The following is a 27,048-nucleotide window of genomic DNA, read 5'->3' on the forward strand; positions in this document are numbered from 1 at the left end:
TAACTAGATTGCTGTCTAAAAGAATAAACTAAAAGGGCTGCAATTTAAATACAATCAAATCCCCAAGCAGTCACATTCCAGGAGACTTAAACATCATCATCTTGATCCCTAGGAAAAACAATGCTATTCGCATCAGAAACAACACAACCACTTCCTCTTTCTCTGACCTTCTCTGTTTAATTACTTCCTGTGATTTCTTCTAGGGCTGAGTGTGCCTGCTTCCCAGGGCAGCGGGCTTTCTCTACAAGACTGATTTGCCTGAAAGGTGCAGAATGCCAGCTGACTGTCAGACATTGCATACAAAGCACTGGGAACTCAGATTTCACTTGGAGTGCTGGAGCTCCTGGACCTCCAGGTATTCACCAAGAACTTTTTTTTTTTTTAAAGATTTATTTATTTATACAAGCATTGGGTACAGTCAGAAGTGCAGGAGGGTGAGAGAATTCACCAGAGCCAGAGAAGGGAACAGAACAAGCAGACGGACGAAATACTGCTGAGGGGAGCAGTGGGCACAGCAGGAGAGGTCTGCACGCCATGTGGGACCCTCGCTGGTGGCGGCCAGGGATCAAACCAGCACTGCAGAGGCTGCGGGCAGCTTCGCAGTCCAGCCTCAACCGCTGTGCCACCAGGGGAGGCCCACCAAGAACTTTTTTTAAGCCATTAAAAAAAAACTTCTACCACATTGCCATCTAAGACAAACTACACCTCAAAGCTAGAAGGCTTGCCAGGGGTGGGAAAGTGCAGGTATACTTGACAGTAGCTCTCAGTGTATAATTTTTTTAATTTTTTTTTTAATAGAGGCATGTTTTATTTATTTATTTATTTATTTATTTGTGTGTTTTGTTTATACATGCACTGGGTACAGTCAGAAGCACGGGAGGGTGAGAGGATTCACCAGAGCCGGAGTGGGGAGCAGAGCAGGCAGAAGGACCGAAGTACACTGCTGAGGGAAGCAGCGGGCGGCAGGAGAGGTCTGCGCGCCATGTGGGACCCTCCTCTGGTGGCCGGGGAGCAGCCGGGGATCGAACCGGCGCCGCAGAGGCCGCAGGCAGCTTCACAACCCAGCGCTCAACTGCTGCGCCACCGGGGAGGCCCAGCTCTCAGTGTATAAATACCATTTCTGTGTCCAGTGAGCTTCAACAAATTCTGAATGCCAAATATGTGAAGATCACTTTTCATTATTGCCTGGGCAAATGAAGACAAACCTGGCAGCTGTGAGCTCACTGTGATCACAGCCATACACAGGTCCATATTCTTGCTGCTCAAAGTGTATTCCAATGGAGCAGCAACACCTGGAAATTTGTTACATACGTATAAATTCAGGCCTTCCGGAATCTGAATCCCTATTTTACAAGATTCCTGAAACAAGTTCACATTTAACGCTCTTTTCAATCCAGCTGGGTTAAACTACAGGCCCAGAATACTGTGCTTTACTAGCCATTCTGTTCACACATGCTTTCTATCAAGGGTAAGACAAGTTCTCTTTCCCAAAAACCCACTTTCTTCCATCAGCACAGAAAAGGACACTGACTGATTCCCTACTCCACAGGGCTGGATAGCAATGCAAGGGAGAAATGTCATTTCGAGATTTTGAGGTATTTACAAAATTCTAATATAAATCAAGCTGTACACATATAATAGTTTTTTCTAGAAAACTGAGGCTCAGAGTAAGGTTATGTATGACACGTTATGTTCCACAGACAAAGGATCTGAAGTCAAAGGACCTGGGTTAGAAATAACAAATCCTGCTGGGACCTCAACAAGAAACTTTACCTCTCAGAACCTTTCCATCAGCCGGCCACCTTGTGTGGATGCTGGACTGTTCAGCACATTCTACCCACATGTGAGTGCGCACATGCACATGTACATATCAGAAGTGCGTGAACATGCATGCGCGCGCACACACCCCCCCCCCTCTTAAAATGACCTGAAGAGCTTTTTAGGGGATTCTGGACAGGGTAAGGAGCTCCGCTTATGCCCCCCATCCCAAATCTGGGGGCCCTAAAGCTTGAATTTCAAACTTCTAATTTCTAACTTGAATTTCTAACTTGAATTTCTAGCTTGAACCCTGCAGATGGAGGAGAGGGAAGACATCACTGGGTCAGTCAACTGTCAAGAGGATACTGTCCTCATACCCTTAAGGCTCATGGAAGTGGCTAAGGCCCAGAACATAAGCTCATCAAGGACAGAGACTCCTCTGAGTCACCCACTCCAGCACTCAGGGTTTGGTGCATTAAGTGCAGTGAGCAAAAGGCACATGGCGGGCACCCATCAGCTCATTGCTCCCTCTCAATTCTCACCCCCAATATTATATATTTTAGCCAATAAAATAATTTACACATGGTTTTGCTCAAGTCAAGTTCTTTAGATTTCCAGTCTACCACACTCCAAATCGGCAACTGTAGTCTAGTAACCCCTAATTTTCCTCAGTATAAAAGACATCTGAGAATGGGCAATAAGAATCTCAAAGCTGATTACTACCAGCAGGTTCCCCCATCTGAAACCTTCACACGCAGATTAAAGAGAAGACAACCATGCAGCCTTCAGGGCCAGAAGTGAGATTTAAGCCAGTGCACACCACCATGGCAAAGCTGACCTGTTTTGGAATTTTGAGCCTAGGGAAAAAAAATCACAGAACTAATTTAATATTAAGCAAAGGAGAGAAACTGAATTACACATTAAGACTATTCACACTTGTGCAGCTTTAAAGCATCTATAAAACTGGGTAAAATTATTAGAAAATCGATGATTAAATTAAACCTCTGTTCCAGCCATCTACTTAATTCCTTGGCTGGAAATACAAAATGCCAATGCCAACATTGCATGTAAGTAGATAAAACAAGTCATTAAACTTACTCCTAGAATCCCCAGTCCTACCCAGGACAACCAAGTCTACCAAGACTTGTTTTACAAACAAGTTGAAGACTGTTGTTAAGGATTTCTAGACTACACGGATGGCAAGAGTCAAGGAGGCTACCAGCAGTAAATACACTCCTGGTGAGAGGAGAGACGCTACTAAGAGACATAAAATCTCAAAGAGTATAAGCCAACTTGGCTCATTGAGTGTAAGGGCAAAAGTAGCTGGGTGTTAATAGATAATATAGAATAGAACAAAGGAGTTACTCTATGCAGCAGTGGAAAGCCAAATGAAAAGCAGAACCTGATTTCCAGTCTTCTCCCACAAACCTCTGGAGCAAATACTTCAACACACTTGGTGTAAAGTGAAAATCTCAAAATGTTGTTGAGGCCAAAATAGTTCACAGATAGTCTCTGTCTGCCTCATAAATTATGAAAATAAATGATACTTTGCTATATAACATAAGACCTACCAGCGGTGGTTAAATGCCAGTGAATTGCCCATTTATTAGGTGCTATATAGTAAAATACTTTTTCTATACTATCTCATTTCCACCTTTCAACAGCCTATGAGGTAAATGGCAGAATGAACTTAATTTACTTTAACCAGGGCTTGTGATTAAGGACACTTGCCAGCATCCTTTACTAGACGGCAGGGGCAGGGTGTAATGCCAAAGTGCTTGCTTCTTCCACTATCAAAGCAGACTTCCTTGCTTCGTAGTTTTAGAAAAGCAACTTCAAAGTCTTTGGGGATATAGGTACAATTGTGAATTGTTTGAATTTTTGGAAATCACTAGAATAAGATAAAATTATTTCTCAATTAATGAATATTTACTTTAACCAATCAATAAATGTTCAGAGAAAGCCTACTATGTGCTCAGTACTCTCCTAGGCCATATAAGGGTGAATAACCTACTATTCCAACACTTCTAGAAGGGGTGGACCACCCTTTTTTTCCAATGCATTCTCAGGATGGGAATACAAAAGTGTTTTTCTGAAAAATCAATAATGGATATCAGAGGCAAAGCAATGCAATGAGAAAAAGAAATAAAAATGATGAAAATAAAAAAAACGGGGCCTCCCTGCTGGCACAAAGGGTTAAGTTGCAGCACTATGAAGCTATCCCCATCCGAAGCCGCTGCAGCACTAATTCGATCCCCAGCCAGAGAGCTACCCACATGGCACCTTAGACCTCTCCTGCCTTGCCTGCTGCTCCCCTCAGCAGTGTGCTTCAGTCAACTGCCTGTTCTGTTCCCCGCTGTCTCTGGTGAATCCTCTCACCCACCCCACCCCCTGCCTGTACCCAGTTCTTGTATGCATAAATAAATCTTTGAAAAAGAAAATGAAAAATCAGATACTAGATGAACAAAGACAATTAAAAAACTTAACCTGATAAGTTTTTAGCATTTATGATTGAGCCACAAGGAATACATATCTAGAAAGAAAACAGCCAGATTCAAAAAATCATTATTTCAGTGTGCAGAGGAGCCAAAGGCATATATTTTAGAAGTTGCCTGTATTATTCTAATCTCTTTAATCACAAGTGTTAAATGCTAGGGTGATGTAAAAATCAATTTCCTCACCTCTGCTCTTATTGCAAGCACATATAGAAATTCTATTTTAAAATAAATATTCAAACACACTTTGGGGGCCTCCTTGGTGGTGCAAGGGGTTAAGCACAGCACTGTGAAGCTATCCACAGTCTCTGCAGCATGAGTTCAAACCCCAACCAGAGAGCTACTATAAGGGCAGGAATGGACACGGCGCAGGTTTTCTGATCCCATGCAGACCGGGTAAAGGAGGAGTCAGAGTCCTCAGTGGTTTTTTTGCAGGTCTTCTATTGGGATTACCAGGTACACGGCAGGCAGGGGTGCTGGAGGGCCGGGAGGCTGGTAGGCCTCCCAGCCCCCAGGAAATCTTCACTCTATCTGGGCTCCCTGGCGTTCTCTGCTTCTCTTTCGGCTTCTGCTACTTCTTTCTCGGCTTCTCTTTTGGCTTCTGCTGGCGTCCCCGTGACGCCGCCCTTAAAAGCCCAGTCTCAGCCCAGGTGAATCCCATCTACCTATGCTTACACCCTATTCCAGGTGCTCGCCATCAGGCATGCATTCAGGACCGCAAGGATCCATCATCTATCCTGATGGTGGGAGGGCAGAAAAGCCTGACATTTTTCCTTACCCTACAGCTACCCACATGGCGCAGCAGACCTCTCCTGACTTGCCTGCTGCTCCCCTCAGCAGTGTATTTCAGTCAATCTGCCTGTTCTGTTCCCTACTCTGTCTCTGGTGAATTCTCTCAGCCCCCGCACCTCTGGCCTGTACCCCAGTTCTTATATGCATAAATAAATAAATCTTTAAAAAAAAACACACTTTGGGGAATAGCATAAATAACAAGCATAATTTGCTATCATGGGCACAAAAAGCCACATGTGAACACACTGTTGATAAAGATTACCTGAGAAATGAGTAGTTAACAGCTGTTCCCTAATGAACTCCTATGCCAGTTAATATCAAGTATTTTACTGAGAGCCTGACCTGACCCCCTTTCCATGACATGAGACATGTCAAGCAGTGTAACAATCCTTCCTGCCCAGCCTGGGAAAGCATACAGAAAATGCACATGGCATCCGCCAGTGCAAAATATTCCTTTCACATTGGTGACTATAAGCCCTAGGAAATGCCTCTAAAAATCATCAATATTCTAACTTTCAATATCAATTAAAAAGAAATAAAGTTAGGAAGTTTATCAATATGAATAGTGCTTTTGGGGGAAAAAGCCTAACTTACTTGAGAAAACAAACCAAACAACCATATACACTCACAACTTCCTGCTCTGCCTCTTATCATCTTGTTCAATTGCTGAGGATTTCCTGATGGATTGCGTATTTCTAATCAGCCCCATAGAACACAGGAGCTACACCAATATTGAAGTTCATCAGCACAGCTATTTGCAACCTTAAGCGTGAAGACTCCATCAGAACCCTGCAGCTACTGCAAATTGTTAATATTGTGATTTCTACAGAGATTCTCCTGCAGAGGCAGAAACACAGGTTCTGCTTATTGCGTTCAAGATCTTCTACTTCCCAGTTCCCACAGAAGTGACTAGAATCACAATGGTTTTGAGTTGTCAATCACAGATCATCACTGCCATAGAGTTCTGTACCCAATTTCCACAAAAGATGCTAAGGGCCTCGTGCAAACACAGAGCTTCTCAAAAGTGAGTTATACACACACTAAGTTAACCAAATACAACTGTAATTGCATTCAACTTCAGGGGCAAAACCACATTTTAAAATAATTAAATCCAGGGCCTCCCTGGTGGCACAAGGGGTTAAGATGCAACCTATGAAGCTCTCTGCTGCCTCTGCAACACGAGTTTGATCCCTGGGCCAGCCAGGGAGCAACCCACATGGCGCAGCAGACCTCTCCTGACTCACCTGCTGCTCCCCTCAGCAGTGTATTTCAGTCATTCTGCCTGTTCCGTTCCCCACTCTGTCTCTGGTGAATCCTCTCACCCCCCACACCTCTGGCCTGTACCCCAGCTCTTATATGCATAAATAACTTAATCTTTAAAAAAAAAATTAAATCCATTTTTTGTTCAATAGACATTTATTAAGTAACCACAATACGTCCAATGATATTGAGCTAACAACTAGAAAACTAGCTAGTAAAGATAACCCTGAATCCAAAAAGCTGTATTCTGCTACAGAAGCTAGCTGGGGTAAGCCCAACTGTAAATGGTAGTGAACTGTCATATGGTGTAGGGGAAAATGCTAGAGTCCTCGATTTTTATTTGGACAACGGGAGTGAGATGGGAGAACCTAGGAGAGGTTCATTAAAAGAATGGCTCAGAGCTGATTGGGGGAAATGAGCAGAATTTCACTTTTTGGAGAAGGGAAGGAAAAAAGAATTCCAGAATAAAGAACAAAAGTAAGCAGACTGTAGAGGCAGAATAGTTTTGGTATTCATATTATTTTTTTTAATATATATCTTATTGGAACAGCAAAGTAGATAGGACCACCAATATCCAGAAAGGAGGTAGTGTTTGTTAAAATGCCTGTAAAAACCAACCCAACAGACAGACAAGTTAGTCCAGATTCACAATCTAACAATCTGCTTCCTTGCAGTAGGCACTTGATATGATGACTTTCTGTAATGACATTGATTTTAAAAAATGCGTATGTCCTGGCTTATAAGTTCATTAAGGTCTTCTCAAGTTTTTTGTTTTGTCTTCTAAGATTTTAGGAAGGATCAAGAGTCCCATTATGCACAGTCAAGCCTTTAACATTTAAGGAATTCACTCATGTAGAGTAGAAACATTCCTTTTTCCAGACTAGTGCAAAAAAAAAAAGATCAATACTTGTACTAGATTTAGTTTCCACAATTATTATGTCAATGAATTCAGAGCTAATATTCCAGTGATAACTCTGAATTCACACCACGGGTATCACAGAATTCTCACAGTCAAGTTTATTTAAATTTACTTAACTCAGTATGTGACTCATCATATTTTCAGGGAAGATAAGGGAAGTGGAAAAGTATGGCAAGGATAAATTGTCACCAATTCAGAAGAATTAAATACAGCATGGCTGGCAGAAACATCAGAGTTTTGAAGTCAGAATGACAGCAGCTGGCCATCCTATCCCCTTCTCAGACAGTATTTTACAGTGGTTAAAAACAATCCAACCCTTCCAGATCTGTCTGCGGGGAGGGGGGGTGGGGGGGTGGCAAATCTCAGTTCCTTCAATTACTAATGGTATGACCCCAAGCAAATTACTTAACTTCGCTGTGCCTTAGTTTCCCCATCTAAATATGGGGGTAAATAATACCATCTACCTCAGGATTGTTGAGAAGACTAAATGAATAAAGTGATATAAAAAATGTTTTGGGGCCTCCCTGGTGGTGCAAGGGGTTAAGACGCAGCACTATGAAGCTATCTGCAGCCGCTGTAGCACGAGTTCAATCCCCAGCCAGGGAGGTGACCCACATGGCAAAGCAGATGTCTCCTGACTTGCCCACTGCTCCCCTCAGCAGCGTATTTCAGTTCTGTTCCCCACTCTGTGTCTGGTAAATCCTCTCATCCCCCACACCTCTGGCCTGTACCCCAGTTCTTGTATGCATAAATAAATAAATCTTTAAAAAAATGTTTTGCTGTCTTGAGTAACTCTACTTAAACTGCCTCATCATTTACATGGGGTAACACCTACTTCACAGGATTATTTGAAAATTCACAAGCTGAGCCTCTAAGAAACCTAGTTCAGTGCCCTGCAAAGATTCACTTAGACACCTATTTTTGGTTTGGTGCTGTCCTTTAAGTTTTACATGGGCTATCTCAATTAACTTTCACAGGAACTTCACGAAATGGTAATATTTATCCCCAGTTTATTCACTCAGATAAACCCAAGGTGAGATAGGTAAAAATGTTGCCTTAGATCAGAAAGTAAGCAAATGGCTCAACCTTGAGCCTTCAGCATACATTACGAATACATCTAACACTAGATCTGATTGGCATCTGGCTGAAAAAACCAGTTATGAAAGACTCTGAACAATTGCGACTGAGTGTTAAAGACATCAGGGAATTATTCTTAATTTTGTAAAGTGTGGTGATGGCATTGGGTTTCATGGAAGAGTAGTCTTATCTTTAGGAAGTAAGCTCATGTATTTAGATATGAGAGTCCTGATACATGTAATTTCTTTGAAATAGCTCAGTGAAAAAATATATGTCTTTTTCTAAAAAACGGAAACCTTTTAAAAGGAAAAATATGACTGAGAGCAAAGCTGTAAATCTATTCTCAGCAAGATACGTGCACTGCAGAGTTCCTGTGAAGAACAAAACAGAAAGCTGAATGTCAGTCTGATGTCTCCTGAGTTATAGCTTGCTTGGGAAGAGTTTCTTCATTTTGTCTGCGAATTTCCAAATCGTTCAAGTCATGAACAAATGCTTTTAAGATAGAGACAAAATATGTATGATTAAAAAATTTCCACTCCCATGTATAAAAGACCACTTTGAATAATCTGTTGATGTTCTTTTCTTTTTAAGTTGTATTTTTTATAAATCTGCCATGGTGTAAATCGTGCATTTCTATCTGGTAGGGCCAAAGGAGAAGGGTCGGTATATTTTCTATTATGAAAACTATTTTTTAGGACCACCAGTGAAAAGAGCATTCAAGCTTTCCTGAATAACCATGTATTTATTAGAGTTGTTTTAAATTGACATGGGAAAAAATTAGAAGACAAAAATTTACTATTGTTGTAAATTATGCTCAAGTATACCTGTTGCAAGATTCTGACTTATTATGATATGAATGTAACAATATTTAAATATCTGAATCTTTAATAAAAGTCTTAAATATATTTAACCTATCAAAATCTCCTTTAAGGCACAACTGTATCTCCTCTAGATATCAAGTCTGATGTCACACCCACCCCTGCCTATTTCCAAAAGGCATCTCAGGGACCTCAGATAAAACCGTTAGAAGAGAAAATAGATCAAAATTCACAAAGGAGGCTTAAATAAATCTAGCAAAAGCATAGGCAAATATGGCTACTGTAACCAAGCAGTAATTTTAGCTCTGAGCTTCCAGACACTGGTGGCAAAAATAAAAACAACAAAAAAGCACGCACAGCAAGCTCCGAAACCTTCTTCCTGGCACTAACAATTAAAATGAATTTCTTCAGATGGGTCATTACATAAGAATGTTGAACAATATAATGGGCAGTGTCCACAAATGGCAGTTTACAACCCATGCAGCCGTTTTAGTACCAGGCATTTCTTGTCTCATGCCAAGGTCATTACATTAAAAGTAATCCCAAAAGTAATCCCAAGAAGGCCATTTCTGCAGTGGGCTAAGGCACCACAGCTTTCAGATTCTCTGCATGAAACCAGAACCTGTCCTCAAATATCCACTGTCTCAACTGGGCTTCAGAGGCAGTAGGGATCACCAATTCTATGCAGAGCCTGGAATACAGGCTCTCAGAGCCTCTTGCCGGTGATCCCACCCAAAATCCTTTTGCTTTGCGCTCCAGATGGGGTATGATGCAAAGTTGACATGCTGTTGTAAAATGGAAGAGGTTATTAGGCTAATCCCAAGGGACAGAGTCAATGAAACCAATTTAGGGTAGTCAAACCAATCTCCAAGAATACTGAAGCACGCAGGGAGCATGGCAACCTTCTCTCACTGGCTACTGCAGCCATTTATGTGTGCTGCACACAAAAGAGAACCCATAAAAACAGCAACGTATTCCTTTCCCTCTATTTTAGCCCTGGAAATACAACTTTCATCTTACCATTTTATGGCACAGCCTATGAAGGCATACCCCATACCCAAATGTCCAAAATGGAAAGACCCCTAGATGTGGTGGCAAGTGGGGACAAGCACACGGGGCGGCATCCTCTCCAGCAACCTACTGTTGGTAGACGACGGGTTACTACAGTCAATGCTCCCTGAGGAATCACATAAAGGAAATTCCCCTTTCCAAACACCAACCCTTTCAACCTCCCCTCCTGTCCAGCCTGGCAACAGCAGATGCCAAAGGGTAAAGGGGCATTAAAATAAGTCAGTGGACTCTCAAGAGTAGAGCACAGTATTCTGTCACCTGCTGTAAGAGAAGCCGTCTCGATTGCCCAGCCCTGAGTCATTTCCCCTCTCTGCAACGAGTCTCAATGCTCTCGCAGGAGCAGAAGACCCCGGACCTCCGCAGCTGGCTACCCGCAGCTCCCAACCCCCTGCAGACTAGCACCGCGTCTCCCTAAAGGGCACCTCCCCGCGGATGCCCACCCGCTACTTGCGCCCAGGCCCGCAACACAGCTACCTAGGCTAATGGCAGCTCTGAATGAAAGGAGCCAAGGCAGCCACCGGATTTATGAATGTGCAGGGGAGGAGGGAAGGGATATCATGTGACAATAAAGGAGAGCGTCTTATTCACAAAAAAAGAAAGAAAAGAAGAAAGTGGTTGGTGGCGGGCACAGTCACTGAGCAGCGGCGGCGGCCACCTTGCAGTGACCACTCGGACCAGAAGCCCGGGGGCTCGGGCGCCCGACCCCGTAGCCCAGTCTCGGTAGCACCTTCAATAGAAGACGCCTCGGGCGGGGGTGGGAAAAGAGCCAAACCGGATCCCGCGGCCCCGAGGCGGGAGCGAGCGGCACTTCGGCCCCAAGCTGGCAAAAGACACCGGTCCCCCCGGGGGCGGCGGGTCTGCCCCGAGCCCATCCCGCGGAGCGCCGCATTGTTCCCCTCGGGCTCGCACGTTGTGCACGCGCACACGCGGGCATGCATGCATGCATGCATGCACACACACACACGCGCGCGCGCGCACACACACACACAAGCACACACACGGCCCGCAACGCACTGGCCCGCAGCTCCCGCCAGCCCCCGCAGCACACGCCTCGGGCCCGCGCCCCTCCTCCCTCCCGCGAGCGGCCGGCCCCACAGGGCCCCCGTCCCGGGCCCACAGGCGCGTGCACACACGTCCACACGCCCGCCGGACCCCTCCGGCAGCTCCAGCACGCCGGCCCGCGCGGGGACCCCGGCTCACGCAGACCCCCGCGCAGCTCGCGCCCAGTCTTCTCCGAGCTCCGCCGGGTTTTTATGAATGAAAATGTGGTATGCAAATGAGAGCGATTCAGAAAACGAAATGGCGGAGCCTGGGCCCCAGTGGGCTACCGAAGGGACCGCGGAGCGAGCGGCGGGGCGCGAGAGTCACAGAGTCATCACGTAGAAACCCACCGACCCCAGGGAGCCGGAGCAGGGGGTGTCCGATCTTCCGTCCCAGCCACCGAGGATTTCGGGGGGGCTCGAGGGGTTGGAGAGCAGGCTGGAGAGCAAGCGAGGTCCGCCCCGAGGTCACCCGCGCGCCCTTGGCCCCCGCAGCGGCCACCGACCCGCGCACCTCAGGCGCGCCCCCGCGGGCCCGCAGCAGCTCCGGCCCCCTCCTCACTTAAACAGCAAGGGGGGCCTCTCAGGTCCCAAACCTACAGGCCGGCGAGGAGCTGCACCCCAGGCCGAATTCACCCAGCGAACGTCCCTGCCCGGCGGCTCCTCAGCCCCGGACCCCACGCCGCCCCCTCGGGGCACCCTCGTCCCACCCCGCGGTCAAACTTACTCGTCCGGGTGTGTTTCTTCGGTCATTTTCTTGTTCACCTAGACGCCTGTCCCGCGGCGGGCAGCTTTGCTCCCTTCATCTTCCTGTCCGCTCAACCCCCCTCCTTCACATCTCCGGAGATCGCCTGATTTGGGGGGGGGTGGCTAGAGATGAAGGGGGCGCGGTAGAAGGCAGAGGGGAAGCTGGGCGACCCGAGTGTGGGGCGCGGCAGGGGGCAAGGGCGCAAGCGAGCTGCGGGAGCGGTGAGCGCCGCAGCGCCGAGGGGCGAGGCGCGCGGGGGCTCCGGAGACTTGGGAGCGGCGAGGGGGAGAGATTTGGGCAAGGGACGGGACGGGGGAGAGGAGGAGAAAAACAAGCGCGCGGTGAAACGGCCGGGACGGCTGCGAGGAGGTGGAGAGGGCCGGCCGCGGGCGGGGGCTCGGCCCGGGTAGCCCCCAGGGGGCCGGGCCAATCACGGTTCCGGGGAGCGGCCGGCGGCCGGGGGAGGTGCGCCTGGGAGGCGGTGCAGGGCGCCCCGTCCGAGCCCCATCTCTCGACTCCACCGATTTACTCCATATTGGATTCTCACCGCCGCCAACAGGAGGAGGAAGTAGGGCGGAAGCGATGACGTCTTCCCAGCGGCCAGAGGTGGTGGAGTGCAAAAAGCTTCCTACTTGCGACCGAAAAAAAAAAAATTAAAAAAAAAAAGGAAAAAAAAACTTTGTCCCGCCTACTGAGCATGCCCGGCTCCCCCCTCGCCCCCCCGCACCGCGCCACACACACCCCGCCCTCTGGCTCGCCTCCCGCAGGAGTCGCGGAGCGGAGTTGTTTGCGCCGCGTCTGTCTGGCTCCGGATCCGCCTTCGCTCCAGGTTTTGGGAAGCCCGAGAAGAGGGAGGAGGCGGGAGCCTGCAACTCGCGCACATCTGGCTCCCGTTCGGCTCCCTTCCTCCTACCAAACCCCTGGATTAAAAATCGGGATGGGGAGGGAGGGGCGGGAGGAGGAGGCATGCACCGGGAGCTCAGGGGAGGGCAAAAGGGGTACTTGGGCTCTGAAGAGCAACTACCCCCCAATGTGGGGCTGGAGGGTGGGGGCGGTATAGGTACCAAGGTTCTGAATGGCAGGTTTTTCAGTTACACTAGATCTTGTAATCTTTTTTGTCTTGGTAGGGAAATTGATATTTTTAAGGAATCATTATTTGTACTTTAAAAAAAGAAGTAAATCCAATACACCCCAGAAACGTTAGCATTTCAGTAGACATGATGCACTTTGTCTACATAAAAGGTATGTCAAATATATGTGTGTGTGTGTGTGTGTGTGTGTGTGTGTGTTAATTATTCAGTAAATCTCTCATGCTGGTGGAAGATGGTCCTTGCCCCAGGCCCTTGAAGGCCATAATTACTAGGCCAGGGGTTGCCAGCTCTGAAAACCTTGGTAAAGTAAAATGGGGAGAATAAAAAGCTCCTGAATCCTCTTCTTCACATCCTTTGTCTTTGAATTACTTTCCCAGACTTAGCCAGGGATCTGAGTGGGCCCATGCTCCCAAAGCTGCACTATCCAGGCAATGGGCACTATCCAGGCAATGGGCAGGGCTGGCTTCCTGGGCATACAGCCTGTGCAGTTGCAAAGGGATCTGTGCTTAATTCTTTGTTGTTGCAGTCTTGGAACAAGAGGTTCTGCATTTTTACTTTGTAATGGGTTTCACAAATCACCTAGACAGTGGGTATTTCCTTCCAGGGTCATGCTCTGGAGCCAGCAGTAGTAGAGTCCCTGCCCCTTCCTACTCTCCAATTACAATAGCATTTTAAATCCATCCTTCTGAATGTGCAAGAACTTTAAAGAGATTTTAATACAATAGCAATCACTGAACTATTAAGGGAAGATTAAATAATACGCCTTAAATATAATATGTCTAAAGAGTATATACGTGCCAGCCTCCCTGATGGTGGAGGGGGTTGAAGACAGCACTATCTAGCTATCGCCAGCCACTGCAGCACAAGTTCAATCCCCAGCCAGGTTGCTGACCCACATGGCGCAGCAGATCTCTCTGGCCTCCCCTGCTGCTCCCCTCAGCAGTGTGTTTCAGTCAATCCACCTGTTCTACTCCCCATTCTCTGGTGAATCTCCAGCTCTTGTGTGCATAAATATATAAATCTTAAAAAAAGGTATATACATGCATTTGGGGGGCCACTGGTGCACCAAAGATGGAAAGGGTTTCCCCTTGAGTCAAGGAGAAACTAGTGGTTTACCCTGGGTTTTATGCTTACCATAACCTTTGTGCACATGGTTTAGATTCACCTATCTGATACTGAATGGTGTTATATGTGGTGGTGAAAAGGGCACTAGACAAGGGAGGAACACCTACCTAAGTTCTGGTTTTCTCCTAGCAGCTGTGAGAAGCTCCATCTTTTAGTAATTCTTCAGTTTCTTTATAAAACAGGGCAACAAAGCAAACTTACCTTTCTCACAGTTTTGGAGGTGAAAGTTTAAGAAAAAGGACTGAAGCAAGATCTTAATGGTCTCTAAATTCTCAGAAGGCTAAGTCATCTACTCAGTTCTCACCTTTGGACATTGTTGCTTTTCCCTACTGAGTGAGTGAAGATCCCACTCAGTCATTGTGGAACTCCAGGAACATAGACATTTGTTCATGTCAAAATTATGAACCCAATGGGTATCTCTTTGGCTCTATCCTTCAGTTTCAGAGTGACCAAATGGCAAGGTGGCAGGTGAGTAATTATTAATTCCTGCAGGTAGGCAAGTTCTATGAGCAGGCTGAGTGATCTCGTCACCACTCATTCATCCAGCTCTGTGCTAATAGCAGTGAATGATTGGTCAAGCCTGAGAACCAGGCTGGGAAGCAAAAAAAAAAAATTTTTTTTCTTTTTTTAAACTTTTTTATTTATGCATACAAGAACAGGAACAGGGGTGCAGGCCAGAGGTATGGGGGAGGAAGGTGAGAGGATTCACCAGAGATGGAGTGGGGAGCAGAACAGGCAGATCTACTGACATATACTGCTGAGGGGAACAGCAGGCAAGACAGGAGACATCTGTTGTGCCATGTAGGTCAGCTCCTTGGCTGGGAATCAAACTCATGCTGCAGTGGCTGCCAATAGCTTCATAGTGCTGAAACTTAACCCCCTGTGCCACCACGAAGGCCCCAAAAGAAAATATTTCTAAGGTCCACTAGTCACCAGGTTTCCATTCTGACTGCCTTAGTGCCAGACTGCAGAAGGTCCTTGGAGTCTCTGAGCCTCCAATTCAGTATATAGTTTCAGGATAATCCCCACGACAAAGCATTATGGAAAGATTAAATGACTATACAGTGAAGGCACTGTGTTAAGCACACTGCAATAGGAGATTCCTGACAACTCTTTTCTCTCTCTGGCCAGGTGGGTCACCAAATGTTCCCCTCTATTCCTGGTCCTTCATAAGGAAATCTGAGAAAGAAAGAAATGGTGTTTTGTTTTGTGTTGTTAGAGTGAAAGGGCAGTCTTAATCAGGTTCTAGAGCAAGGGTACAATGCTTTGAAAAGCACTGTCTCAGCAGAATAAGGGTGTAAAAGAATGTTTCTAGAAAATACCAGCCACCAAACATAGACCCAACCTCACTTTCCAGTCCTCCTGATGCCATTCCACACCCCAGGCCAGAAAAGACTCCATCCAGCTGACTTGGGGATGTCATAGTGATTGGTGGGAATCTCTAGAAGTCTATGGGAATTCTCCACTCTCTGTGGAATTTGTCACTTCCACCTGGGCCTGGTTCTGCCAATCCAGGCCATACTGCTTCGCTTCCTGAAGTTTCACCCTGTCTTTTATACATCTTTTTGTTCTTCCACTTTGTCATGCAAAACTCTGCACGGCCTTTCAGCTTTCAGCTTCGGGTGTCCCATTGGGATCTGCTCTTAGGCCGCCATGGGCACCTGTGACCAGTTGGCTTTATGAACCAAGAAAACCTTTCTAAAGGAAACTTTTCAGTTCTCTTCTGCCATGTCCATATCCCCAAGTATCCAAATGCTGGAAACAATCCTACCATAGAATGAATGAAGAGATTATGTAAACGACGTTGATTTGTTTATTGATCTAAATGTCACGGTGTTATCAAAGTCCATTGGATTGTTACCAGAACAGAGGGTGTGATGGATTTAGGACTTTGCTTGAATCACAATGCTTAAAGAACTAAGTACCCGTCTATGTCTCTCCCCACAACCCGCAAAAGGGAGCAGGTGGCTCTGAACACCATCGAATTAAGGGTGTCGACTCAGTGAAATAGCACAGCTTCAGAAGTAAAGTCGGGCTGCTTGTAACTTCGGTAACCTAGCGGAGCCCCCAGCAGTTCCCCCACCTACCGGCCCCCGGCGTCCGCGGCCCGAGAGCACCCTCCGCCGGGCGCCTCCCGCCGGCCGCCCGGAAAGCCCGGAGTGCGGAGCCGGAGCGCCCCTCCCCGGCCCGGGGACGGGCATGCTCAGTAGACCGCAGGGCCAGTTTCACTCCCCAGCCGGCGGCAGCCCCGGCCCCGGCCCCCGCCCCCTCCTGGCCGGCCCGGGCGCCGGGAGAAGCGGACATTTTATCCTTTTCAGCAATCTCTCCTCTGCGCCCCCTCGCTGGTCCTCCCACCTCTCGCACGTCGGGGTCCGGTAGGGCGGGGAGTGTAGGTCTCCCCGGGGTGGAGGGAGGGGCGAGGGGGAGGATCTGATAAATCCCCAACCCTTCCACCCCCCGGGGGGCGCGGCGCTGGGAAGGGGGTGATTGGGGAAGGGCCCCACTGCGCCTTAGTCGTCTGGCGCCTGCCCCGCCCTCAGCAGCCCCCCGCGGCTTCAGCGCCCCGGCTCCCGCCCCGCGGAGCGCGCGCAGCTGCGCCCGGGCCTGTCCTCAACTCACCCCCTTTCTGCGCCTTCGGTATTTCTCAATGACCGGCGCTCGGAGGACACTTCCGACCGGGGAGGGAGCGGGTGTCATTAGCCTGGTTTATCAGTTCCTTCCGGCCCGCCGGGAGCCCGGCCCTGGCCGCTCCCCCGGCGCTCGGCCGCCTTTATTGTGTTTAAGTAAGTGCCCGGTGTGCCAGGGTGTGCCGAGCGAGTCTGCAGCCCGGCGGTCTCCCCCAAGACCCGCCGGCGAGAATGAAAACCCGAGCCTTCTCGTAATGAACAGGATGATGCAAACTTAGAAACTGACCCGACGCCCGGGCAGGGTGCCCCCCCCACCCCACCCCACCCCACCCCACCCCCGGCGCGCGCGCCTCCCGGTGCGGGTGAATGGCTGGAACCCGCTTGCATAATTGCGCGGTATAAATAGCCGGCGGGCGGGCTGCTGGCGCGCTGGCGGGTACCGCGGGCGTGCACGCTTCACCCCGGAGCCGTCCTCTCCCGGGGCATTTTCCCTTTCAGCTGCAGAACTGGGATTTGAAATGGCAGCGATAAAAGAAAGGCTTTTGTCTCTGCCTGCCTCCTCCCTGGAGTTAACGTCCTAAGAATGAAACGCTGCCGTCGCTGCTTCCAGAGGTGCATCCCTCCAGGTGCCAGAAGCCCCCGGTCCACGCGGAGGCCCCCGGGGCCCGGGTGCGTGCGCGCCGTGCAGGGTGAGAGGAAAGGATTGGCGGGGCTGGGACGCATTCTGGTCGAAAACCTGTAAATGCTGAGTGTTTGCCTCTGGAGTTTCAGTTTTCGGCAAACCTCAGTGAGTGTAGGAGTGGATTCTGCAGTTTTTTCGATTGCGGCTGCTGTCTCGCGTGGGCTGCCCTAGGCCAGCGCCAGTGTGGAAGTGTTTTATTCAGAGGAGTTGCTTCCCTTTCCCCTCCCAGGCGGCGAGCGTCTTGGCTGGTAGAGCGCGGAGGACCTTGGAGGCTCGGTGGAAAAGCTCGTGCACCCAGAGTCAGTTTAGCCGTTCTCGAGTTCTGGAACTCTTCTTGGGAGCCTCGCTAGGTCCAAAGCCGAGAAATTCTGAAAACGTACTCTTTCCAACTGTATTTCGCGACTAGGTGGTCATTTCACAGATGGAAGTCTGCAGAGGAGTCTCACCATCCTCCCACCCTTCTCTTAAACGTCAGACTTCAACTGAATGTCTTAAAATGAAATAACCAGTTTTTCACAAAAGGATTTCGGGAGTGGGAAAGGTAATGGTCAGATTCATTGTTTTTCAAGTTGGATGCCCATGCCTCTAACATGCCCCTACAAATGCCCCTACAAATGAGGCTGTGGGGACACAGAGGTGAATGAACCCAGTGCTCTGCCCTCTGGCTGGGGGGGCGTCCATCAGGAGGGGAAACAGGCCTGTAAAGAAACTTTAGGGCTGTGGAGCAACTGCCCTAAAAGGAGAAGTGCTCTTAGGAGAAGAGAAAGCATAGATCAGGGAAAGGAAGGCTGCCCAGTGGAAGGGGTGTTTGTGTTGAACCTTGAAGGAGGATAACTGGATAACGGGTGCCGGGTATTTTTTTTTAAAGATTTATTTATTTATTTATACAAGCACTGGGGTACAGGCCAGAGGTGTGGCAGGGTGCGAGGATTCACCAGGGACAGAGTGGGGAGAAGAACAGGCAGAAAGACCAAAATACACTGCTGAGGGGAGCAGCGGGCAAGACAGGAGAGGTCTGCCACGCCATCACGCCATGTGGGTATCTCCCTTGCCGACCAGGATCGAACCAGCTAGAGGCTGCAGACAGCTTCACAGCGCTGCACTCAACCCACTGTGCCATCATGGAGGCCTGGGTGCGGTGTGTTAAAGATAGAACGCTGAACACAGGCCCTGCGGTGGGAAACTATGGCGTGGGTGAGGGAGCCTGTGACAGAAAGACTTCAGAGAAGGGTGGCAGCCACCTTAGGGAAGCCACACAGGCTAGGCTAAAGGAGGTTATCCTTTCTTGAAGTTAGAGAACCTTATGTAGCCAATTCACTGCTGATCTTTGTTTAGTTATAGTTCATTGCACTGGCCCCCACCCGTTATGCAAATGTAGGGCAAGTGGGCATCCATTGTTCTGGGATTAGGCCATAAAACCAAATTCACCAACTGTCAACCTTTGGGCCCCCAGACAGGTTTGGTTTTGTCTTCTTTAAAAAAAAAAAGAATCAAGCTAACAGTTTAAAGTCACAAAATTCCGCGTACAAGTCAGAACTTTTTCTCCTGAAAAAAAAAACAAACCAAAAACAACCTATATATGTGGCCACTGTGTGTGACCTATTCCCACTTGCTCATGATTGCTGTTGGGTAGCTGCTGGCTTGTCTGTCAGACTTCTGGTTCCTATAGGCTTTTGAGTTTTTGACTCTCACATAAAGGAATCTTTTATGACTTGGGTCAGGGCCTCACTCTGGGACCCTAGGTCATAGAACTTGTCACTGGATAAAGCAATTTGCATGAGGAGTTCTGGACCTCTTGTGTGGAAACACCAATCCCTGATCTTTTTTCCCAAGGCTATCCCTTAGAGTTAAACAAGTAGAATGGATGAAACAGTGAGTTCAGCTCCAAGCCAGTGGCAGGGAGCAATGAGGCCCCTAAAATTACTAACCAGTAATAATAATTACCCCAGCTCCAGCTGTTTCTAGGGAACTCAACCTAAATTTTGACAATAAGGCAGCTAGAAGTTCAAGCGATGAACTAGAAAAAAAGTCAACAAATAGGATGGTGTTTGTACCCAAAATTTGTACAACAGGTTATTCATGTTATATAACCAAACATTTTAAGGAGAATGCTTTTTTCCAAGTTACATTTTTATTTTATTTATTTTTTAAAAAATTTTTTTTTTTAAGATTTATTTTATTTATTTATACAAGCACTGGGTACAGTCAGAGGCACGGGAGGGTGAGAGAATTCACCAGAGCCAGAGCGGGGAGCAGAGCAGGCAGAAGGACCGAAGTACACTGCTGAGGGGAGCAGCGGGCGGCAGGAGAGGTCTGTGTACCACGTGGGACCCTCCTCTGGTGGCCGGGGAGCAGCCGGGGATCGAACCGGCGCCGCAGAGGCCGCGGGCAGCTTCGCAACCCAGCGCTCAACCGCTGCGCCACCGGGGAGGCCCTCAAGTTACATTTTTAATAGATGGTATGTAGGGAGCAAAGCAAAGACTGGTTAGGAAGAAATTTTCTTCTTCCATTACAGAGATAACAATGCATGACAAAGGACAGTAACAGTGGGCATGGAGAGGGAAAACAAATTCTAAAAGCATAGGTTATATAGGAATGACTCTACTTTAGGATCTGTTAGATCTGTTAGATATGGGGACTAATAGGGAGTCTAGGATAACTTCTAAGGTTTTTTTTTAAAGATTTATTTATTTATGCATTCAAGAACTGGGGTATTGGTCAAAGGTGCAGGGGGTGAGAGGATTCACCAGAGACAGAGCAGGGAACAGAACAGGGAGACTGACGAAATACACTGCTGAGGGGAGCAGTGGGTGAGATGGGAGAGGTCTGCTGCGCCATGTGGGTAGCTCCCTGGCCGGCCAGGGATCTAACTCATTCTGCAGAGGCTGCGGATAGCTTCATAGTGCTGTGCTTAACCCCTTGTGCCACCAGGGAGGCCCACTTCTAAGTTTTTGACTTGGGAAATTGCATGGATCTTGGGGCAGTTAACATGATTAGGGTAACAGGTGGAGCAGAGGAGAAAGGTTTGGTCCCTGAAGATGGAGGGACACCATAGACAGCTGCTACCCCTCAGTTCTGGGATCCACAGAATACAATAGTGATTGAGGAATCCAGGAAGGCCAATGCAGAGGAAAGCAGAACCTAGACAGATGGAGAAGTAGTGCTCTGAGGACATGTGAGCACCTCTACTCCCCTTGGCTGAAGCCTACAGATAATCTGGGTTTCCAAGATTGAGTTGGGGCCCAGTCACAACCAAAAAAACTACCAAAATGGAAATCTGTGTTTTAGAACATATAAAAGGCGGAGAAGTGTTAAAGAATGGAACATAGGGAGAATTTTAGATGTATGTTTACAATTTAAATTAGGGAAATCTGGGGGTCAGTGCCAGGGAGTTTCATAGAGATTCTGGTTTAATAGAACAAATTTCTCTCAGAACACCATCCTAAGTGTTCTACTCTCACCACCTTAATTCCTTCTCACTCTTAACATCATGCCTCATTTTACTACCTTTATTCCACAGCTCCTGTCTTCTGTAGAGACCATAACCGAGAAAGAAAGGTTAATGTAAGAGAATCAGAGCTTTTAGAATTGAAAGAAAATGAAAGGTCATGTTTATGGCAAGTATGGCTCAAACCAAATGTTTTACTCAAGCTTTTTAGAATGGCTAATGAGGAAGTAGGAAAACTCTCAAAGATAGGGCTCCTGTACCAGTTAGCTTTTTTTGCTATATACAAACCACATTAAATTTTTTGGCTTAAAACAATAAACATTTTATTATTTCTCATGAGTGTCTGGTCTGGTCTCTTGATTCCTTAACTCTTTTCTCAGCCAGCCAGGCTGCTGACCCACATGGCTGCATGTCTTGCCCGCTGCTCCCCACTGTCTCTGATGAATCCTCTTATACCCTGCACCTCTTGCCTACACCTCAGTTCTTGTATGCATAAATAAATAACAATAAATCTTTTAAAAAATGAACATTGATCATATGTATAAGCATTCCATATAAATATATCCTAAATATAACATAAGAAACTATATAAATATAAACATTTTATGTATCATATTTATATAGAGTAGTACTGGTGATATAATTAATTTCTGCCTTTAGTTATGACCGATTAACTAAAACTGCTTAATGAATAAAGAGATTTCATGAACTTTTAAAATTATGCTTGTCCTTTCTTCCCATCATGAAAATTTTCTCTCCATTGTCTTACTTCTTAAAAGAGCTATGTTCCTCAAGAGATCTAAGCAGTTAAGATGTTTGCAAACCAAAGCACACGTTAAAAAAAAAAAACATGGGGAAATTTAACGATTTAAGGTTCTAGATTGAATAATTTAGAAAAACAATATTCCCTTAATTTTCATTAAACCACTTTATACATGATTTGGGGACTAATGAAAGCAAGGTCACTTGTATACTTTTTTTGATGGTGTCAGGAGTGTTGTTGATGGTTTTGGAGTTGCTGAGCGATGGTGGTGATGATAGGATTGTAATGAGGATGGTAATGGTGAGTGTGGTGGAAGTCCTTGGTGATGGAAATAATGGTGGTAGAGGTGTTAGAAAGATCTGAAATTGAAACCTGCCAGTGTTTGCCTATGGTTCTACTACCTTATCCCACCTATATAGAAAGAAGGCAAATGCATTGAAGAAAGGAATAGGAAAACAATAAAATGAGACAAGAAAAGTAGATGAAGTGTCGGATGAGATACTGTGTTAGGCCAGGCAGTTTCCCATGATGCCAGGAGAGGCAATGAGTAGTTTTCCTTTAGACCTTGTTGGGTATCCTTTCTTCCAGGAAGGCTTCTCTCACTTCCTCTCAGCTGGACTAGGTGCTCCCCCACATGCATCCTCATCTTCTGTCCTAACCCTCTCTATAACTTTTATAATTGTGTATCTGCTTGGCTGAATTCTCTTCCCACCAGAGTGTAAGCTCCCTGAAAGCAGGGACTACACTTACTCTCTCTTACTCAGTCTAGAGTTGCTGTGACACATAGTGGGTACCCTATAATATTTCCAGAGTGAATGGATGACAAGACACTATGGCTTGCCTTCTTTCTTCCCCTCTAAAAGTGCATTTTGCCACATGGCATCAAAGAAAGTGTCCTTGTGACTGACTTCTCATGTGTCGCTGGCCCAGCTTGCAGGCAGTAGACAGAGGCAGGAAAGCACTCCCAGCTGAGATGTAATACAGGATCATGTAGTAACAGAGTTCACAGGGCACTAAAGCGTTACCTGATTTAAGATGGAGAAACTGGGGCCCAAACAGCAAGAATCACAGATAGTCAGGTCCACATGCAGAACCATCACCAGGAACTCAAAGTGCAAATTCCAAAACTAAGGTGCCTTAGTTGAAAATATACTAAATGGACCCTTGGCACTTCTAATTATGCTGGCAGGAGGCAACGTTGCTTATCAATGTTATAGCTTATGCAGGAATGAGAAAATTAAGACTTCCTTTTAGCTTTCCAGAAACATCCAAAGATACCTATATGTCCCTTACTAGTCTTTGGGAGGGGAAGAGGAGTGATATATATCCCTTGCATTACAGGTCACATTAAATCTACTGGAGACTGCTGGTCTAGCATAATGACAGTGCCTTCCTCCAGTGCTTGGTTTAGGGTCGGTATGGTTTATTCTTTTGACTTAGGATTTTCCCCCTTACGTTTTTCCTTACACCAAATGCTCAGTGTGGCCAAGAAAGTGCAGGGAGATGTCTTCCAGGGAAATTATTGGAAAACTTTGAATCCCTGAAAACAAGAGTGAGATGGAGTGAGGGGAAATGCCCCTCCTTCCTGTCCACAGACGTTCTGTGTGAGGCAGTGTTGCTCACCACGCCGACCTAGAATCCTGAAATTGCTAAGCTCCTAAGTGAACAGACTCAAAACCCACACACTTCTGTACTTCATGTTACGTGAAATACTAAATATCATATAAGTCACTTTTTAAAAAAAGATTATGCATACAAGAACTGGGGTACAGGCCAGAGGTGTGGGGGGTGAGAGGATTCACCAGGGACAGAGTGGGGAACAGAACCAGCAGATAGACTGAAGTACACTGCTGAGGGGAACAGCGTGCGAGACAGGAGAGGTCTGCTGCGCCATGTGGGTATTGAACTCGTGTTGCGGTAGCTGCGGATAGCTTCATAGGTTGCTTCTTAACCCCTTGCGCCATCAGGGAGGCCCCATATAAGTCACTTTTTACCACTTTCTTGTTACTTTCAGCTAAACTAAATGTTTCACACCATTTTTGTTTTATGTACAACTCTTTTAAGTACATGCCAATGTTTTCAATGGCAGGATCTTAGACGGTTTTTCACCGTGTGGAAGGGAACTTACTAACCAGTGGAATTGACTTCTAGACACATCTCTTGGAGATACCATCTGCTAACATTTGTGGCTGAGGAATTTTTGTTGCTATTCATGTAACAGCTAAACATCCTTCAATCTACAAAAGCATGAAAAAGCCTTTAAGCTCTGTGTGCTTATAAGCACACGTGGTATATGCTTGTAACAGGTTGTGGTTAAAACTCAGTGGTTTTGTTCCTTCGTTATTTATGATTATAAAAGTAAGTCCTGTATGTTATACAAACATTTGAAGTGCAAAAATGAATAATGAACAAAATATTTTTGTAATCTCACCACCCAGATATAAACCTTGTTAATATTTAAATGTGTATCTTTATAGACTTTTTCTATATATAGGATATATTTTAATAAAGTATTATATAGTGTATATTTTAATAAAAATAGGACCCACTGAACATTCCCTTTTGTAGCCCCTTTTTAAAAAACTCACTAATAATTTGCATGTGTGCACAATCCTGAGTATCTTGAACGTGTTTTCCAGAAAGAAGCTATGGCTTGATAGAATTTTCTCTAGTTGTACTGTACTTGTGAATAGATGTAAAAATAGTTGGCAAGCAGTTGGCAGATAGTAAAATGGTTTCATATAAATTATTTTACTCTTCTGTAACCCCGCTGTAACCCATGTGAACTTCTACCTTAGCAGCTATAACAAATACTGAGCCTATTTGTTTGACAAGCTTTCTTTTTTTTAAAAAAAAGATTTATTTATTTATTTTTCAAGATTTATTTATGCATACAAGAGCTGGGGTACAGAACAGAGGTGTGGGGGCTGAGAGGATTCACCAGAGACAGAGTGGGGAACGGAACAGGCAGACAGACTGAAGTACACTGCTGAGGGGAGCAGCGGGGCGAGAGAGGAGAGGTCTGCTGTGCCATGTGGATTGCTCCCTGGCCAGCCAGGGAATCAAACTTGTACTGCAGAAGCTGATGATTGCTTCATAGGTTGTCTTAACCCCTTGCGCCTCCAGGGAGGCCCAAGATTGATTGATTGATTGATTTTTCAAGATTTATTTATGCATACAAGAGCTGGAGTGTAGACCAGAGGTGCAGGGGAGGGAAGGAAGGGGGTTGAGAGGATTCACCAGAGACAGAGTGGGGAGCAGAATAGGCAGGTCTACTGAGATACACTGCTGAGGGGAGCAGAGGGTGAGACAGGAGAGGTCTGCTGTGCCATGTAGGTTAGCACCCTGGCAGGGGATCGAACTCATGTGGCAGTGGCTGCGGATAGCTTCACAGTGCTGCGTCTTAACTCCTTGGCCACCGAGGAGGCCCCTTGACAAGCTTTCTTCACCTAAATCATAAATTCCTGAAGGGGATAGGGAAAGCAGTGACCAAGTTAACTAAGTTCTGTACTACATATCTGTATCTATCAAAATGTGTGGTGTGGGCAGAGCACTCAGTAAATGTTTATAGAATGAACCCTTAAAAATGTTTATATCATTTTTGTTTTACAATTACAATAAATGCTCTGTAGGCAAATCTACACTGCTATTTGCATTGTAGTTACCATCTCGAGCCAGTTAAGATCATGCAGTGAGTAAGATCGCAAAAGAAACAAATACTACTTTATCATCATAAATCTTTTAATGGTTCTGGACTTGCAGGTTCTATATGAAGCTTTGCCTGCTAGTTGGGGACTTGAATTTTTAACCACTGACATTTGACCCAGCACCAGGCATCTCAAAGATAAGTGGCAAATCCATCAGATACCTCAATATTCCAATAAACCTGGTATTTTTGAAGAGCAGATTTTTTTTATTCAAGTAGTAGACCAAATGTACTCATTTTTATCTTGATACTTAGCTGTGTAATCTCTACTTCCCTATCCCTTCTTCCTCATTTCCATTCACTTCTAGACCCACCATAGCCTAGCTTTTGTCCTCACCACTTCAGACAAGCTGCTCTTTGGTTAGGTCAACTTCTGATTGCCAAATCTGATGGTCTTTCTCCAGTCCTTGATTTGTCATTTAACATAACTGACCACTTCCACCTTCTTGAAACTCTTCCTCCAGTGGCTTCTATGACTCCAATTTCTAGTTCCTCTTTACCTCTGTTTATTCATTTATTCAGCAAAAATTTTACAGAGTACCTGTGATGTTACTGTGAGTTTGCAGTGACATTAGTAAAGCTGGCATTCCACTGCTTACCAAGTACCAGGCAATGTTTTAAAATTGTAAACACCTTTTCATGTCTAAATTCACTTCAACTTGCCAGAGTAGGGGCTAACAAACTTTTTCTTTAAGGTAAATACTTTTTTTTAAAAAAAAAGATTTATTTATTTAGGGCCTCCCCTGGTGGTGCAGGTGGTTGAGTGCCATGCTGTAAAGCTGTCCGCAGCCTCTGCAGTGCTGGTTCAATCCCAGCCAGCCGGTTCGGGTCCCACATGGCAAGCAGACCTCTCCTGTCTCGACCGCTGCTCCCCTCAGCAGTATATTTCGTCAGTCTGCCTCTTCTTAAGATTTATTTATTTATTTATACAAGCACTGGGTACAGTCAGAAGTGCAGGAGGGTGAGAGAATTCACCAGAGCCAGAGTGGGGAACAGAGCAGGCAGACTGACGAAGTGCACTGCTGAGGGGAGCAGTGGGCGGCAGGAGAGGTCTTCGCGCCATGTGGGACCCTCGCCCAGCGGCCGGGGATCGAACCTGTGCTGCAGAGATTGCGGGCAGCTTCGCAACCCAGTGCTCAACCACTGCGCCACCGGGGAGGCCCCATAGGCTGCATCTTAACCCCTTGCACCACCAGACAGGCTCAAAGGTAAATACTTTCTTTTTTTTTTAAGATTTATTTATTTATGCATAGAAGAGCTGGGGTACAGGCCAGAGATGCAGGGGGTGAGAGGATCCACCAGAGACAGAGTGGGGAACAGAACAGGCAGACTGACAGAAATACACTGCTGAGTGGAGCAGTGGGCGGGTCAGGAGAGGTCTGCTGTGCCATGTGGGTTTCTCTCTGGCTGGTGAGGGATCCAACTCATGCTGCAGAGGCTGCAGATTGCTTCATAGTATGGTGCTTAACCCTTTGTGCCACCAGGGAGGCCCGGTAAATACTTTCTTATAGATAAATATTTTTGGCTCTGTAGACCTACGTTCTATGTTGCAGCCCCTCAACTGAACCACCATAGCACAGAAGTGGCCAGAGACCTTACAAAAACGAACAAGCAGTCTGTGCTTTAAT

General features: G+C 46.5%; 1 protein-coding gene and 1 long non-coding RNA gene across 10 annotated transcripts in view; one reads left to right on the forward strand and one right to left on the reverse strand.

Annotated features, from left to right (window-relative positions):
- SPRED2 (sprouty related EVH1 domain containing 2) overlaps positions 1-12,355 on the reverse strand; it is a 123,134-nt gene extending 110,779 nt beyond the window's left edge. Inside the window, 1 exon segment of the mRNA XM_037527504.2 lies at positions 11,958-12,355. Within this exon segment, the coding sequence (XP_037383401.1) occupies positions 11,958-11,983 (26 nt within the window). The 5' untranslated portion in view covers positions 11,984-12,355.
- A 4,104-nt stretch (positions 12,356-16,459) lies between these two features.
- LOC119259006 (uncharacterized) overlaps positions 16,460-27,048 on the forward strand; it is a 28,873-nt gene continuing 18,284 nt past the window's right edge. For 4 of the 9 annotated variants that reach the window (XR_008554335.1, XR_008554333.1, XR_008554332.1 and 1 more), the window contains exons 1-2: positions 17,198-17,510; positions 17,733-18,044. This is a non-coding gene — a long non-coding RNA (uncharacterized LOC119259006). Of the gene's footprint in view, positions 16,570-17,197; positions 17,511-17,732; positions 18,045-27,048 lie in introns of those variants that run through there. The other 5 variants (XR_008554330.1, XR_008554331.1, XR_005128371.2 and 2 more) reach the window with 5 other exon arrangements.

Source organism: Talpa occidentalis, unplaced genomic scaffold (assembly GCF_014898055.3).
Source record: "Talpa occidentalis isolate TD23 unplaced genomic scaffold, MPIMG_talOcc4v2.1 talOcc4.5, whole genome shotgun sequence".
In the NCBI taxonomy this organism is placed as follows: Eukaryota; Metazoa; Chordata; class Mammalia; order Eulipotyphla; family Talpidae; genus Talpa; species Talpa occidentalis.